The 18,462-nt window shown below is 35.9% G+C and overlaps 1 protein-coding gene across 2 annotated transcripts in view; it reads right to left on the bottom strand.

Moving 5' to 3' along the window:
• GRIA2 (glutamate ionotropic receptor AMPA type subunit 2) overlaps positions 1-18,462 on the bottom strand; it is a gene marked incomplete at its 3' end in the record, with an annotated part of 95,838 nt that overhangs the window by 31,586 nt on the left and 45,790 nt on the right. For both annotated transcript variants that reach the window (XM_081998799.1, XM_081998800.1), the window contains exons 3-6: positions 16,674-16,913; positions 12,507-12,703; positions 8,327-8,380; positions 5,777-5,938 (exon numbers count right to left, since the gene is read on the bottom strand). In XM_081998799.1, the coding sequence (XP_081854925.1) occupies positions 5,777-5,938; positions 8,327-8,380; positions 12,507-12,703; positions 16,674-16,913 (653 nt within the window). The remainder of the gene's footprint in view (positions 1-5,776; positions 5,939-8,326; positions 8,381-12,506; positions 12,704-16,673; positions 16,914-18,462) is intronic.

The following is an 18,462-nucleotide window of genomic DNA, read 5'->3' as shown; positions in this document are numbered from 1 at the left end:
TGCTGACCCACCCCCCCCCTTTTTTTTTTTTTAATGACACATTCCTCCTACTACTTCCAGCTTTGTGTATCACTCCTCCTCCTCCTCTTATCCCCATTTCTCCATCAAGCTCTCCTGTCCTAAATAACACTGATCTTGGTGAGGTCAGAGGTATGCCTAACCTTGCTGAACACTTGGAGCATGAGGAATAGTAGCTGTCTTCTGTTTATATCAACCATATTCAGGTGAATAGATGGTTGAAAAAAAAAAAAACAATAGAGTTGTTGGGAAAATAGGCAGGAGGAATCCATCACATTTTGTTGGCTGAAGATCCTTTAACACTTCAGTGGATTCAAATTCAAAGAAACAGAGATGCATAGGGACACTGGGACTTGGCTCTGTAGTTTTCTGAAGTCTGGCAAGTACTTTTGCTTTGGCACAGTTCAGCCACTTTTACTTGCAGGACTGAAGGATCTGGGTCAATAGGCCCTTTGTGCATCTGAGACAAATTTACACATACTGCCTCAAACCACCCGCTGCTTTCACTGACTAAATGTGCCATTTTTTAACTGAGTTTTCTTTAAAAAAACCCCAAACACAACAAACCAACTATGCTGGAATGAGTGATTACTTATGCAAAAGCCCCTTAAGCTATTAAAAAGAAGCATGAAGTTTTAAACACTGAAATTTCTTACACCCACATTTTTCATATATATTTTTGCAAGTAGAGAAGATTGAATACTAGGATTCAGAAGCCCAGTGAAACCAGGTAGCTAGAACACCAACTGCTAAATGTATATTTTTTATGCCCAGGAAACCAAAACACAAGGACTGGAAAATGTAGGCAGAAAAATCTCACAAATCTACAGTTTTACACGGGCACTTAAAAAAAAAAGAGACTCTAGTTAAATTCCTAATTAAAATCACATAATAAATACTGAAATTAACCAAGTTTTTTTAATTGTTATTTATAAATCATTATAATCTACTTGAATTCAGGCATAATCAATCACATTCTTCCATTTAAAACTGTAGCAGGTACAACAGAGTATCACTTATAACTCTTATTAAAATGCCGGGGATTATAAAACATTTTCTAACACACTGCAATCCTAAGAGGCATGCCCCAAAATGAAGGTATTGTCTAATTCATTAATTGCACACTTCTGCTTAGTCGTCTACATCTAGACCAAATGCTTTCTGAATTTCCAGTTTTAAGAAATGTTTTCACTGTTGTCATCTTTGTTCCTTATTATCAGTGAGTGATCTAAATTTTATTTATTTCTGCAAGTTAAATACTTATTTTTATATTTGTCTGCATGTTCTCTGTATTCCATCCTTGACGTAAATCAGCACCAGTAGAGTTAAACTAGCAGTTTGCATTACAAGCTTCTTCCTGACTTACAGTTTAAGATTGTCAGTTTTCAACTTTTGCAATTTTATCATAAAGAGCATGCTGTTTGGTATTACACAAACACTTCAAATTCTAGAATTACTTATCTTTGAAAAAAATATATTTCATAATAATTTTCAAAAGACTAGATGACTTGGCTATAAAAAAATGACTTGGCTATGAAAATGTGAAACTACTAATGGCAAATCAGAAAGCAAAACAACCTATCGTTTTGTTATCTTAGCTATGCATTGATTGTGTGTGTGGGGAAGAGATCATGAAGCTTGAAATACAATTGTATGAATTCTGAACATCTGACACATAATGTACCAGCATGAGACAGTTTAAGCTATCGAAAACAGCTGCAATGAGTACTGGGGTCTTTACCATCTTCCAAGACAACTGTATTCTTGGCGAGTCTGAGCTGCTTTAGGTTTTCAACCAGGCAGACCCAAATTCTTTTCTGCATGCTGCACATAGTTTCTATATGTATCCTACACAATTTGTCTTGGATACTTCTTGCACACATCGAGCCTAAGGTTGCTCTTAGAAAAGCTCATCAGAGTAGGATGGCTTAGTACTAAAATCTCATTAGCCTTCAAGAGGTACGAGTTGAGCTTCTTCCTGGAATTAGACCAAAGGCTGCCCCCAAACAGAATGGGTTAATCAGATTAGGAAGTTGGAGCAGTTGGATATGAAAATGGATGTGTTGTCCTTCAGTGTCCTTCCAAATTGGCAAGAGGCTTCCCTTAGACATAATAGCCTGACACACTAAGGCTCAGAAAGCCCAGCGTATTTGTAAACACACAATAAGGGACCAAAAGGGGACTCCAACTTGTTATTATTATTAGGCCTTTATAAAATTAAACGTAGCTTTCATTTTGCTACTTGACAAAGAAGATCACCAGGACACTCAGTGGTATGTTTCAAGATTTACACATTATTAGCTCTTCTAGAATTGCATGCAGAGACTGGTAACACCCTCAATTACAACAGATATATTTTCAATTTACTCTGAGGTAAACAGTATATCAGCTTTACTTTTGAAAGATGAAAAGATCTTTTGTAAAAAGGCAGCAAAGCACAAAAGTTTTAAGTGTCCTGCTTAAGCTTTAAATCTTCAAGTGTTTTTATCAGTACAGGTACAGGGCAGCTACAAATAAAATCAGTGTCTCTTCTCATCTATGTTCTAAGACTGCAATTTCTTATAATTAGTATTTTATAAATTGTGAAGATACATTTTTAAAGCAATTTCATCCAGGTCCTCTTCTTGGAACATGTTTTCAACAATGTTTTTCCCTCTTGAAACGTATGTTCCTTTGAAACGCACTTTTTTTTAGAAAGAGGTGTCTTTGTCCATTTTCAGGACTGTACTTGGGTGCTGTGATATGTCTCGTCACATCGGATCAGTCATATTCCATTGACTTGCATTTTATAATGTAAAATGAAAGTATACTTCCTTTTGGGTTACAAAAGGAAGATAATACAACACAGTTGCAATGCTATTGCCTGCAATGAGATAACATTTGCAATCCCAGGGATAACGTTACCTGCTAGGGGCATGTAACCTCCTCCCATTTCTGCATTGATAATACAGGACTGTTATTAGCCTTCCTAGTCTGTTTCATACAGAATTTGCAGTGACAGCTTCCTAGATTCCATGGGAACTTGTGGCAAAAGCTCATCTATAACAACTGACAATTTGGACAACTGCCTCAAAACCAGAAGGGGAGAAAGGTTATTCATAAGATTGCAGAAAGGACAAATGGGAGACCAGTGAGTTAACCTGCTCAATTACTTCAATGTTTACACACTATTCCAAGAAGCGAAGGATAAACACAGCTAGAATATTAATGTAAGAAGGAATGGCGTGTTTGGGAAGGTCAGGTTGGAAATGCAATTCAACAAGAATAGATGAAAAATCCTGTACTTTAGAGGAATGATCAAGTGCACAGATATGGTATGAGACTGTCTAAATTGGCAGCAGTACACAAAAGCAATGCAGAAAGCGATCTGGATGTTAGTGTGCATCTCACGATAAATACATTTCAACAGTATCATGATGGGGGTGGGGGGAATAACACAAAAGGAAGCCCTGAAGAAGAGGGCTCTCTGAAATACAAGAAGCCATTATTTCAATTTCTACAGCATAGCACTCAGATGTGGTGCAGTACCCAGTCTGGCGTTTCAAAGAAGATGGGTACCAATTACAAAAGTTTCAGAGCAAAGTGACGAACAGGATTTGAGAGTACAAAATTCAAAGGAAAAGGGATTATTTAGTTTAGCAGGGAGGAAAGCAAGGACAAATATGGCAGACATCTACAAATATAGGACAGCTGAAAAGGAGAACGTCCTCATATCCATTAGAAATAGGTAACAGAGTAACAGACTAGGCAATATAAAGGCTGATTTAGGTTAGACAAGACTATTTAAGCTCTGGAACAAAATGCTTGGGGAAGTTGCAAAATCACTATCCATAGGAACTGCACAGGTATAGCAGACTGCCTTCAGGCAGGGAGGATGGACCAGCTGACGGACTGCTCAGAGACCTTTCTTGCCCTGTTTCTGTGATTTCTATGATTCTGCTCTGCTTCTAGCTCCCTCAAGGATAAGGAATGAAATATGACATAGCTCTGTCCTTACACGTAATGGCAAGCAAAAACTACAAGAAATACATGTGTAAGGGCAAAAGATAGAAAGCAACACAAAGAAATAGTAACTGATACAATCAGTCTCTCCAAACATTGCAATATACATCCACTTGCCCCCCTCCATCAATACCTGTAGCATTTATAAATTATCTGATAATTTAACATGTCTCAGTCTCTTGACTGAGTATCAGTGCTACCCTGTACATTCCTTGAACATACTAAGGAAGACAGATCAGCCTTTTTAACCTTTTTAATTGAATTTAAAATGTGCTTTAAGTTAATGAAATTCATGAAAAATAAGTGTTTTGATTAATTTATTTTTCCTATCTACAACAAAATAAACCTCAAAAACGTAAGATATTCCAAATACTCCCCTTCAACCCTTTCAATTTCTAGTAGACCCGAAAGTACCTATCATGGAAGAAAAAAAGGGAATACTTGTGATAAAGTTACAGATTATAATGATATAACAAAACATTGAAACCACTTCATCTTAACTAAAACACATGGAATTTCCCCCCTACCTTAAGTAATATCAAAAGTACCAGATGTGTCCCATCAATTCATTTTTCCATCAATGAGAAAAATTGCATCTTGGTTTCAGTTAGACTTTTTTTACTTTAGTCATGTGTTTCACTGTGATTATTTACCGACTATGATTCTGCAATATTAGTAGGTAGGTAGGTAGATTTGGGCACTCAGGAATCAGAGAGATAAAAGAATTGTATTAATTACTCGGAGCCCCATCTCTTCCCTTTTTCCTAAAAGAGAGCAACACATATTACATACATTACATGTATGCAATATGAATGTATCTAAAGGCATGACACAGCCTCTAGTTTATTTTGTCAAATATCAACTGAGAAATTTACTTATTCTCTCATAAATATTTTAAAATACAAAAATAACCACAGAAAAATCATAGTTTTGACTAAGTCCTGCACAAATTTGGCCTCAGAAAAAGGGAACCTACAAACGTTATTGTTATGCCTAGAGCATTTGCCATATAACTTTTTGTCTTAACACATTTTAGAGTCATTTAAGTATATTCATTCTTAATAAAATTTCCAATTGTATTACTTAAAAATTATTTAGCATTAAAATTGAGTTATTCTTTTTAATATCTTGCAAGCACTAATTGATCTTCATAACGGTCACATAAGGTAAGAAGGTACTATTATCCTAGTTTTATCCAGAGGGAAAATTGAGGTAAGGAAGTTTAATCACTTGTCCAGTGTCATATCTTGTGTCACTCAGGCCTGAAGTCAGACCATGATTCTGTAACTTATGCATACCATTTAATTTTAAAAGTCTTTGTAGGATTTAGGCATCTGTCTCATAGAAACTGTCTTACCATTTCTTTGGGAGATTATGTTATATCAGAAAGTGCTAGATCTGTGCTCCTTGGAAACCTATGTATGACTATATATTTGCCTTTAAAACATTTCAAAACACAGAGAAAGAAAAAAAATCAGTAGATACTTAATATATCACCACACCCAAAACAATTATCTAACAAGCTGTCAGGCACAGATGTACAGTGACAAAAGAAAAATTAAAGTTGTCTTGAACATTTTTGATAGTGCAGTATCTTTGCTTAACAGTCCTATGATAGAAAACATTAAAAGTACCCCAGAGAAATATAACATTGTGTTGGCACAGCTGACTGAAGGGCTTTCTGTCTCTTGTTTGTCTATTCCAATTGCCTTACTTACTGTGCATCTGTCATGGTTAAAAAAAATATAAGACATACCTTAATTGTACTAGTGTGTGCACCGGGATATTCTTTTTCCTCCAGGGTTGACCAACGTTGTATAAATTTCGACACCAGAGGATCATCATAGTCAACTATCTGAAATCCTGAGACGTTAGCTCCTCCAAACTGAATTTTTGACAAATCTCCATCAGTAAATCCCTGGAAACAGAAAACATTGTGTCTGTCATTCCAATGGTTTTGGCAGAGCTCTCAATAGCATATACAAATACTTACCATATGACTTCTACTGCAGAAAAGTAAGCCAACATTTTCCTCAAACAGGATCCAAGTTTAAATCCTGGGCTGCCAGGATTATAGCTCTGCCAGCCAGCGCCTCTTGTTGCTCACTGGACATACACCTTTATAGAGCAAGGACTGAGAAGATCTGTCCTTGCCATGCTTGCTTTCATGAGCAATCCTGTTAATTTCAATGGGACTGCTTAAATGAGAAGAGGAACACTGACATGAGTAACAGTTAGGCAAGCACGCTTTAGCCAGGAATAGTTACAGCCACAGCTGTGTCCTCTTTTTGCTAGGAATGCTAAGGCACATGGAAGGACCTACCATCTCTGCTGCCTCCTCCCTCCAGTACATATAAATAACTACTTCTCATTCTTACAAACAGTAGATATGTTTTGTTTTCCATGTTCTGTGTTTTAACTTGCCCCAAATAACCATACAAATGTATTTACATGAAACACTGATTTCAGACACGTCAGTTGAAATCAATGCTCTGAGTGAACATAAAAAGAAGTAGCAACTTCAGGCCACGTTATCAGAAGTTGCTACAATTGCTATACTAGGTGCTCTTTAATTATTGTGTATTAATGATACTCATCAATGAGTATCCAATTCTACATGGATCATGAAACTTTCTTCAATATTATTGTGAGCTTGACATTTGAACAGGAACATGCATTGTATACTTTGACCTCTTCTCCATCTATCAGCATGTTTTATTCTTAAAATAGATCAACTTCTCCACTGACTGATCAGACCAGAGAACATTATTGCAGTCAGGAAAAGAAGAAAGAAGGTGGATTCAGTGAAGAAGATGGGACACAATCAAGTACTAGATAAGTTTTCTTTCTGACAGAGAAAACCACAGTTTGAAAATCATTACCACATATATTTTATATGTTATTATACAAAATATCTACAATATTTGCATTTAAACTATATAAATCTGTAGGAAGCAAATATGATATTAAATAGCTCTGAAATACAAGATTCAGTAAGTTTTAGATCTTACGGCTTACTGTTACAAACTTAAAGCAATGGCTAAAATAGCAACCCATTAACATAATGAAATACACTATGCAATTTTTCTAAAATGTTTATTTCCCTTAAGACTCAAAATACTATTTACACAACATCTGCAATGCAAAATACAAATGTCTAAGAGTTAGGGTATTTTTCAAATTTTGTAAGACTTTTATGCTTCCTTTGTGACTATCAGTACCTTAATTTCTTTATCCTAAAAATTAGTCAATAAATTAAAAAATGAAATCCCACTGTTCTGCTTTTAAAGAGGCCTTTAGAGTATAAAGCTCTTTTGCATCTGTCCAGTGACATACATGATTCTTCAGAATACTGCCTGCCTGGAGGGGTGAAGTGTTTTTATTAAAGGCTGAGCGGAGACAGGGGTTATGTCTGAAGTGTGATAGACACACTATGGTCATTCTGTTTCCTCAGGCCACTTAAAAGTACTACGGAAGACAGAGTGTAAATTAGAGCACTCTGCTGGAATTTATATCAAATGCTATCACCATCCAAGAATAAATGATGAAAAAAAATTATTTAGAGGCACTCACACCATGCAACCCCCAAAACTCTTTCCTGGAACAGAATAATTGAGATTCAAGCCTACAGAATTTGCTTTGTCTGTCATGAAAAAAACATTGGATTAGATTCCCTAGCTTCAGTAAATTAGCAATGTTGACTTTAATGTCAGTAAAATGGCCCTTCACCTTTAGACACAATTTCAAAAAGATTACCTTGACAGAATTTAGTGAGTTTCCTGAACTTTTCCCCTTCGGAACACTATTAGCTATTCTGTCTGATCACCTATGTTCAAGAAAAGACTGATTCAAACTGATTACCAAGCCAATCAGAGGAAGGAAGATTTGTAAAGATGAGACTCACTAGTCTACCAGAATGAAAGCTGAGAACTGTACTTTTTAAGTACTTTAGAGGTGAGAGAAGAAACATCAGTTCACTGAATGTATCAGCCTATAATGCAGAAAGTTATTTTTCTGATTTCCGTATCCTAACTTTTCTACAGTATGTAGAAAAAAGAATGAAGCTCTACTGAAGGTGCTGAGCAACCTTCACTCCCATTCATGGGATTATCACAGGAGGCATTTAAGCCCTGAAAAGACTCAGCCAATAAAACATCACCTCAACACATGCATTCATTTAGCAAGGATAAAGACATGTAGCTTTTTTCCATTTTCTAAAATGCATTTGAAATAAAATACTAGTTAATGTGCTTCCATAAACAGTAAAATGAGTAATACAGGTATTTCAAATATTAAAAATGCTTACCAGATTTGCAATGATATAATGGTATCCTTTAACATGTTTACCAATTGTGATAACCTGCAAAAAAGAAGAAATACCCCCATAATGGAGAATGTTCACCTGATATATGGACTGAGACTTAAAAATTACAAAATGCAGTACGTTGTAAAAGCTAGTTATGAGCTTTATGGTGTGCAATACTGAGTTTGTACAGTACTTTACTTTTTATTTTACCTAATGCACCATTGAACATACTCTCTGCTGGTGGACATTAGTCATGTTGAAGTCCCAGTTCCAAGATCTGTAAGCAGAGGAGCTGAATGCTAATTACTATGCTGTGTATTAAAGGCACAACCTGGACAGCAGAGAACAGACATCATGCAGTAGAAGCACTGTGCCTCAGAGATTCCTGCTTAGATTCTGCTCTCTTTGTAGCAGAACTGTAACGTTCCTTGAACTAGAAAAAGTTTAAAAGCCCATTGACATTAATGAAAGCACCTACATTATGAGGAAGTCTTTTAAAGTTCAAATTGCTGTTTATTGCCCTAAGGCTTCCTCATAATCTCCCTCAAAGCCAGATGGTGGTTTCTCAGCAGTCTCCACCGGCAGGCATGTAGCATGGATTCCTCCCCCAAATAAGCCTAATTAAGACTATGTCTGCATGGAGAAGTTTGCATTTTGAAGCAAAATACTTCTCCAGAGAAATTATGTGGGAGATAAGAGTACTCTAGAGGTTTCTTCCATCTTCTGAACAATGAGAACTTCAATTAAGAGAGGATGATTAATTTATTTCCTCATTTAACATATAACTAAAATATTCAGAATAGGTATCCAGTAACTTACATCAGGCTAGTAGTGAATGACATTCCACATACTTGCTTTAATGAAGTTACAGAAATATAACTGAAGGCAGTGTTTAACACTAAGTTTTATCTTACTAGAGTTTGAGACTGAGAGGTATCACATTACACAGGCCATAGAAGTTATTCAATTATTCCTCTTTTGGGCTCAATATATACACGATATATGAACTTTATTCTAAAAGCTACTTGGTTCAAATTACTTAAAACTCATTACTTATTCAAAGGTTGAAGAACTATGTTCCAATGTATTTCTTACGCAGCTGCTGCTTCCAAAGAAGTTTCAGTTAGACCAAACCTATCAGCTCTTCCGCATAAAATGCTTCTTTGTCACTGCTGTTTGAGAAAACAACCAGTAGCTGCAAGTCTTTGGATCAATGGTTAGTAACTCTGCTCTAACTGCCACTGGGTACTATTTCATGAATCTGACTTTCTAAAACATTGCCCTGTGCCACTCATCCATATCAACACCAAGGATGTTGCCAGTTAAAACTCTGACAAGAATCAGTGCTGGTTCCAAAAGCCATGATGAAGTTGCTGTGGACACAAAAGGTATTCACCAATGTCCCTAGTTTAGACTAGCATCTCAAGCAGGGATAGACAAGAAGTGGCAGTAATTGCACGGCTGCCCAAAGGGTGTTAGCAGTAGGAAATGAGATTCTGCAAAGGAAGATGGCTGAGAAGAGGTGCAGGCTATATATTGAAAAGCATGGTAACACTGACCTACCAATCAAAGAGGAATATAAACTAGTCTGAGGACAGCTGGGGAACTGAAATATTTTTCAATTTCAACTTACATAAATCATTGAAATCTGGAAGAGAAACTACAACGCAAGACAAAAAACAAGAATGATGAAGCAACTTTGCAAGAGCATTGTGTGTCTATAGAAAGATCCAAGGACTACAGAGTGTAATCGGATCAATCTGAGGTTGCCACCACACATTAAAATGTTAGTGGGATAAATCAAAGCACTGCAGTAGAAGGTACGTTCAAGAATAGAAAGCAAGGAAGAAGGTAAAGAAGTTGCTCCTCTATACATCAAGAATGCAGATAATACTTCAGTATTCAAGAAAAATCTGGTTAACAGAAAGCCTGTTGCATGTCTCTCAGTAAAAATACACAGTAAAAGGGATACTGATAGCAACAGTCTAATTCAGGCATTCTCATGAAAAGAAGGAAAATGCTGAGGGGTTTTTTGGGGGGCAGGAATTAAAAGAATATTTTTAAACAGTAAGTCCGATAGCAAAGCAAGACTTGGAAGTAAATATTCTGCTTTCAGAAAAGAAAACCAGAAGAACACACTCAAAGGATACTCACAGGCCAAGAAATCCATTGTTCAGCACAGACCTCCATTTTAAGAGATGAGGAAAATTTATACAGGAACAGTTATTTTATATTTTCTTTTTAGGCTGCTTCAGAAGTTGAAAGTGGGTTTACCTTTTTATGTAAGGAAGGGAGGTTACAGAAACAATGTGTAAGGTTAATGGACTTAAAAAACAGACCAGACTCCAGAAACTGCTAGGGTATCTTGCAAAGACAATTTCAAGGCTAAACCCATATGAGACAGCTGACAGCAGTTTGAGAGACAATATTCTAGGGCATAGCAGTAAACTATTTTGATGGGAACAACTAATTGGAATTATACTAACTGACCTGATAATATCCCAGAGCTGCAATCAAAATAAGAAGCAACAAAAGAAAAAGATGACAGTAAAAATGAGTGGTAACTAAAGGGTAAAGAGGGTTCTTGTCTTTAAAGAGAGTGGTAAAAGGGAAAACTGAAGAAACTTACAGTCAGCCAAACTTTCATATCAGGGAATAGATTATAATGAATATCACATACTTAATTTTAAAAGAATCTATAGGGGAATAAGAAGATAAACAATCAATATAGTCTTGTCAAGATCAAAATATGTCAAAGGAATTTCTTTCCTTTGTCTGACATGTTACCTAGTCTAATAGATAATGAGGAAACAGCAGATGTGACACAACCTTGAGTCTAATAAGGCTTTTGTCCTGTATGACATCATTACAAGCTCTTAAGGGAAGATGGACAAGACAAAAAGTCACTTGTGGTGACTTACGGTAAGCGAACAACCATTTGAAAAGCCACACAGAACCAGAAGAGGATCTCTAAGTACTATTTCTCTCAGTCTACTCAGTACCTTTCTTGACATGCATAACAAGTCAGAAAATATGATTTAAAAAAACTGCAGATGATAGGGAGGTTGCAAATACTCTAGAGAACAGGATCAAATTCAAATTGATCTTGAAAATTAGAAAAACAGTTTGTGGATATGAATTACAAATAAAACAAACAAATACAATGCACTCCCATTTAGGATACTGCTCATTACATTTTGGAGAGGCTCAGGCAATGACCTTCATAAGAAAAGTCCAAAATAACAAGTCCTTCAAAAAAGCTTCAAAACAAAACATCTACACTCTGATGACATATCCCTACAGATACTGCACAGTCTCACATGATGAAGCTCAAGGCAGCAGGGAGCTATCCTTATAATTTTCCATTGTGCTCTGCATGCATGAAAAGAAGTAGTAAGGCACAGAGAAAGCAAGACCTTCCTAGACACTAGGATTGAAGAGGTGGATTTCAAGGTAATGCAGTGATTTGAATCAGAGCACTGTGATGCTGTTATGAAAAAGAAAATTAAAAAAAAAATCATTTTGGCAAATAATATATGTGTGGGTGGAGAGAAGACATAATTTTCTGTTCTGTTTAAAGCTCAGGAGGCCTTAGCTATGGAAAACAGCATCTGATTTCAGTTAACACACTGTAAGATGGAGACAAAATGAAGAAGACTGTACGAATCACAGCGAGCTTAGAAACATGAACTATGAAGGCAGTTAAATGGAAAGAGAAGCTGTTTGATACAACCTTCCGCAAAAGATGTAAAAGGTTCTTGGAAAAATCATTAGAAGTAGAAAATACTTCCTAGGTGTAAGGAGAAGTAATTCTTAGACATAATACAATTATTTATAATGTACCATATATAACAGTGTATCAACTACATATAATCTAGTATACTACTTAGGTTGTGAAATAGCCTTAACAACTTCTCTTTTTTTTCCCCCCCCCCAATAATCAGGATATAAAACCATAGGGGATAATCCAGATAGAATTAGGTTGCCTTTGAGAAAAGGGAGGGATTATAGGATTTGTACGTTCACTTTCTGCCTGATAGATATGTGGTCCTCAATACAAACCTGTCACTTCCAAATGATGCACAATAATCGCAAAAATAGGATCAAGAGAAATGAACCCATTACGTTTACTTACAGAATGTAGCTAACTGCTGTCACTGAAGAACAGAGAATAGCAAACCTGATCAACAATGTCGTTGACTTTATCGCGCTCACAGTCCAAAATGACTCTCCTTTCCTTTTTTACTTCTAGATCTTGAAACAGTGAACGGTAAGTTTCATCTTTTCTGTCATTGTTAATATTTCCTACATTGATAGCAGTCACTTGCCATTTCTTTTCAGCAGCAGAATCTAGCACAGCTTGCAATGTTGATAAGCCTAGTGAAACACAGGAGAAAACAGAAGATATGACTGATAAAGCTTCAGGAATAACAAGCTTCTAGAATCTGATTTGTAAGATTACTTATTTAAAACTTCCCTGCAACTTGTTTGAACTGTCACACTTTGTTAGGACTCAGAAATGAAGATGTGTGGGCCCAATTTTTGTGTTCTTATTGCATGAAATTTCTATTTACATTGCTGCAAGAAATCAGGGTAGAGCCTTGTAAGGACAACCTATCGGTTTTGCTTTCAACCTTCTTCAGAATGGGATTTTGCTGGTTTCACTGATCACTGCTGGAATTCCACATGCTGGGAAAGAGGTCTTCTAGGAGAAAAGCAATCCAATTATGGCAAGAGGATCAGCTGCTTATTCCAAATGCTATTGAACTGCTTTTGTTCTCAGCACTTGAACAGCCCTGTATTTAAACCCAGACTTCACTGAGGTCTATGGAAAAATTCCCATGCTCTGCAGTGGTGCTAATGGAGTCATATCTCTGAGTAGGAAAGAAGATGTGCCGAGATATATTTTTTTCTATTGAGATAAGTAGGCTCAATGCTAACACCTACAAGCACTCTACAAAAGTTTACTTCCATTTTACCCTTTTGGCATGTTCCTGCCAGGAAGCTGTAACATCTGTACAACTGCAACTGCCTACAATATATTGTAAAATCAGCAAGGATTTTACTTCACTGGTTTTCCTTCTCAAAAAAGATTAAATAACGGAGTATAGAAACATGAAAATTACTGCTAGACATTAATTTCTGCTACACAACAAATACCATTTTAACAATTTCCAGCAGTACAGGAATTAGACTTGTTATGCTTAAATTCCTTCCAGAGAATTCTACATAATTCTAGACAATAATTTTAAGGATAACAGAGTGTATTATAGAAAAAAAGAAAATTAGACTTTCTCACAAGCCAATTGACATTTTTGCACATTCATCTCCCCTGAAACCACAGAACACCAGGAGTCACTTATTAGAAACAAATTTCTGGCTTGGTATGTAAACAAAGTTTCAGGTATAACACTCATGAGAAATAACAGTGCTTATGCCCATAAATATGGAAAGAAAGCACTAAGAATTAATTTGTCTCATAGTTTGTAAATACATCATTAAATTAAGATTGGTCAGTGTTTAGCAATTCAGCTTTGTCAGCAAAAATGGTTATGAGACACAGTGCTATACAAGACTGGTCATCGGCAAGGGTAGAAAATGGCTTCCAAAAGCATAAATTTAATGATTATCTCAAATAGTTCTGGTTTTCTATGTCATCTTTAAAGAAGACTAATATGAAGTTCTGTATGTCATGGAATTATTTTTTATTTTAAAATAATAAATAACTACAGTCCAAGGGTACATATAAACTATTTATAACTTGTTAAAGATAAATGTGGAGAACTCGTGCTAAAATGAAAAGATAATTAATATAAGCAAACGAAAAGATGTAGGGAATACCTAAAAACATTAAAAAGCACTAAAATAAGTCTATAACTAAAAAATAATGTTTAAAATGGTAACTTAAAATAATAATTAAAAAAACCAACACATACACACACAAAAAACCCAAACTGAAACAAATATAATCTGAATCATTGTTTCAGATCTCATTTAGTAGATTTTAAGTCCTCCAATCTGTCTATATGTTTCCTCTAAGTTAAACAGAATCTCAGTTAGGCATAAATTAATAAGGGCTATTAACATTAATATTATCCATTAAAAAGGGTTTCTGTATTTTACTCCTCTGATCTTCCCTTTTTCCTACAGACTCCCTTTTCTTGGGATGCTCTCTGCAGAGATGTCAAATGGCTGCCTGGATTTCTTGCTTTTTATAGGTGGCAGATTTGTCATCCCCATACAGTTTAGATAGCAATAACACATTGCAAAAGAACAAAAAACAAATAAACAAAAGCATTCACAGCAATAATTCTGTGGACATGGAAGTATCCAGAGAGTGGTTATGGAAGTGGGCCTGTACAGAGGAGAAAACTTCAACAACTTCAGTCACATTTTTTAAATTGCAGGAATACTTCTGTTTGGGACCTTTGTATGCCTGAGCCTCTTTTGGTTACCATGAGGCAAACTCTTAATTCAGTGAGCTCTAAAATGGAGGACTAAACAGAGGCTGAGTAAATTAGCAATTCTGTTACAGACAGAATCCTCCAATTGCCCTGCACTTCAATCAGTCAGCCCCTAACTATGGGGGAGCTGTAAAAGTAGCAATAAATGATTCTTGTTGAATAAGTCATCAAAATAATTCCTATTAGCTTTCACAGCTTCCATGAAGTCTAAGTCTCTTTGCCTTTTTTATCTTACTCCTGAAGGTGGAAACATTTTAAATTGTCTATCATTCCTTACATCTATGTCACTGTCACTACATCAACACTTACGCAAAAGTGTTTAGAGGAATTGCGGACCCTACGTATTCAGGGTTTGATGTCAGTGTTGCTGACTACATACTGTTTGACTCTGCAGGTTAACCTTGTGTAATCAGTGGGAGCACTGAGGAGCAAAGATTTACTCAACATAAAGGTAGGAGCTTCATGCCTTGAAGCTTGTTATCACCGGGGTGCCTTGCCACAATTAAAACAAACAAATAAGAAAAAAAGGCATAACCAAAGGGTGACTAGAAGTAACAATTTCATGCTGTTATTCCTGGCCAGATTCATCCAGTGCAGCTCACAAAAAGAACTGAGTGTTTTTTAGTATTTCCTAAATATAAATCACACACAGGTCACATACTGCACACTGCTAATGATTGACAGAGTATTGGTTAAGCAGGTAGTTTTACATCTGTCCTTTCTAAAAAGGCAGGGAGTGTTTCTGATTCTAATGTGAATTTGAAAAGGATCTGCCAGAGAAACAGGCTTAGGGTTCATCATCCCACATGACATTACTGTTAGAGGCTACATACCAGTATTCATTTTTCTAACCTTAGTGCTTACAACAGCGATAAAGAACAGTCTTGAGGAGGTCCCTTCAGTTTCTGAACAACAGAATGTATAAAAGGGCATCAGAATCCAGAGAATCTAATGTCACCCCATTACTCAACAAACCATGGTATGGTATAACCACCCTTTAAATCTAGTTGCATCTTACCATTTAATGTGCACTTAATATTCAACTCTGACCAATGAACGTGCAGGTGAGACACAAAATAGTCTTTTTAAAGGGAAGAGGAGAAGGTAAGAATAGAAAAAAGCTAGCAAAGGACTACTAGGTGAGGAGAACCTGGAATCAGAAGGACAATAATGGCATTCCAGAAAGGGGAGTCAAAAAACCCCCACTTCTGTATAATGCTGCTGCTTCTCAGAAACTAACCGATATACCACAATTTGCAAGTGATTTTTCCCAGTTTCTAAACTGCTATATTATTATTACTACAGCCATAAAAGGGCATAGGACTTGAAAAGGCTGTACCATGAATTAAATTGCTCACAAGCAGTGGATTTGGGTTTATCAACAACAGCAAAAGAAAAAAAAAATTTAAGCTCAACAGAAGAGAGGAACTAGAGTATTTATCAAAAGCAGTCTCCAAAGAAGCCGGGAGTGCATCAAAGATTCTTGCTTGTTTGGTGCCCAACTATTGAATTTGCATGTATGGAGTGAATCTGTGGTAGCAGATTGCCCTTCACACTCAGATGTTTGGGTTTTTTTCTCCTTAGATGATGCTTTAAACAAAAAACCCCCAACCTTTTCATAGGAGCTGTTTTACAACATGTGATTAATATCACATTGCTTATCAGCTTGTGCTTGCAGTTCTGTTAATACACACTGTAATAATTTTATTCTCATTTAAACAATCTTGGTTTTGTCCCAAAAGCTCAATTCTAAATTTAAGCTTGCACTTAGCACTTGCTGCAGGTAAGTATTCCTTTCCTTGTTTACTTTTCTAACACTAATTCAGCATTTCAGTGAGATACATCTAGCAAACAGCATACACATAAAAAGTACCATATCTTACCTCTGTCACTGTCATACAAATAGGCAAACTTGGTCCATTGATAGTATTCAATCAAGCTAAGAAGAGCTCCCTTGAGGTCAGGTCTCATCTGAATGACAAAGGGATGTGTTCCATCTGTTGGGAAGCTGGGAGTTATAAAGGAGACATGAAGAGTCCCACAGAACGATGTTATGGTATTTACAGACTTCTTATCATAGAATCCAAAAATAGCAAAGACTCCTCTTGAAAACTGGGAGCAGACTGGGAGAGAGAAAGAAAAACAATTAGGTGGGAAAATTTTTTCCAAAAAATTATTGAAAATTGTCATGTATATATTTATGAGAAATAGTGAAAATGTCTGATCACATAAATACCAGGAGATAACAGTAATACTCTGCTATGGAGATTATTATTTGTTACTATTATAAATCAATAACATAAAGCTTCCACTAGAAACAACAACAACAAAAAAAATCAGGGATATGGTTCATATTCCTAGACAATTAATTTAGAAATAAAAGTCACCAAGTTATTCTTAAAATTCAATTTATCCTGTAAAGAATAGTGATGCAAACATCAATGGCAGCTGTAACTTATAAAATGAGCCATTATGACCACACATAATATTATGAAAACTGATAATTTTTTGTCATATTAAAATAAATTGTCTCTGAGGTCAATATTCACTGGGCTTTTTGCTAAATGTCTTAAATAATTTTCCTTTTGGAGAAATATAAAGCCAAAACTAGATGCAAATCTATTAACAGCAGAAAAGCAAGCAGTTGATTTGCTTTAAAACCCTTCCATTTTAAGGCATTTTTTTAGTTCCTCTTTTGTAGGACTCAGCAAAAGCTGGTCCTTCTGAATGACACTTGCAGTCATGCTGCAGAAAGAATAACCTCACAGGAGTAAATAACATGCTGATTACTCACTTTTTATCACTGGATACAATTCAAGCCAACTGATGAATGCTATTGACCACTACAGCCTGTGCTAAAGAACTAGTTTTTCTGAGTTATTCGCTTTGACACTGCAGGCTATACTAATACCTAAGTTCTAAAACCAGGGTACAGTACAATAAGGAAATGTTAATCTCTGATTAATTCTCATTTATCACCTACGCATTCTTTGGTTGCACATAGTCACCTTTTCTAGAGAAAACATCCAGTCAGCCTCATTGCAATCCCTGCTACACCTTCCTGCTTACAGATAGAAATCACAGTGTAATTGAAGCTAATTTTGCCCAGCTATTTAGTGCACTAATCCTTGAATATAATTCATATATTGGCAAAAATAAGCTAACTTATTTTTTAAATTCCTCAAACTTTAATTAATACCAATACAATACTTTCTCTTTTAAAGTTATCGCACCCTTAATTTTTTTAAAAATAAATCATCCCTTTATGCCTGTTATTATTCATTGCTATTCTCTTTCATGGCTTTGCCTATCTATCTCTGCTACCACAGTCAGCTCTCATACCCTAATTATTTCTACACTCCAATTAAAAGCACCTAAACGGTATGGCTTTCAACAGTTATCGCCTATTAACTTTAATTAGGTCAGAATTTCACCTCAGGTGAGAGAATACAAGTGATTAAAAAACTTGATGAGTAATACCTTTACAAAAAGGAAGCAGGTTTTCCAGGGCTAAGGTATGAGATGGCTAGACCTCTTCCTTTCCAACTACTAAGCTTTACAAAAAAGTTCCAATATTTATCTCAAGTGTATTAAGGGTATAACACTGCCCATGTTGAAGAAAGGTTTCTGAAAAAGGCTGTGAATTTTCTGAATACCTCTTCTGTTTAAGTT

Source organism: Phaethon aethereus, assembly GCF_964289735.1.
Source record: "Phaethon aethereus genome assembly, chromosome: 4".
NCBI lineage: Eukaryota > Metazoa > Chordata > Aves > Phaethontiformes > Phaethontidae > Phaethon > Phaethon aethereus.
The sequence above is the reverse complement of the archived record's forward strand: the minus strand, read 5'-3'. Positions and strand labels throughout refer to the sequence as shown.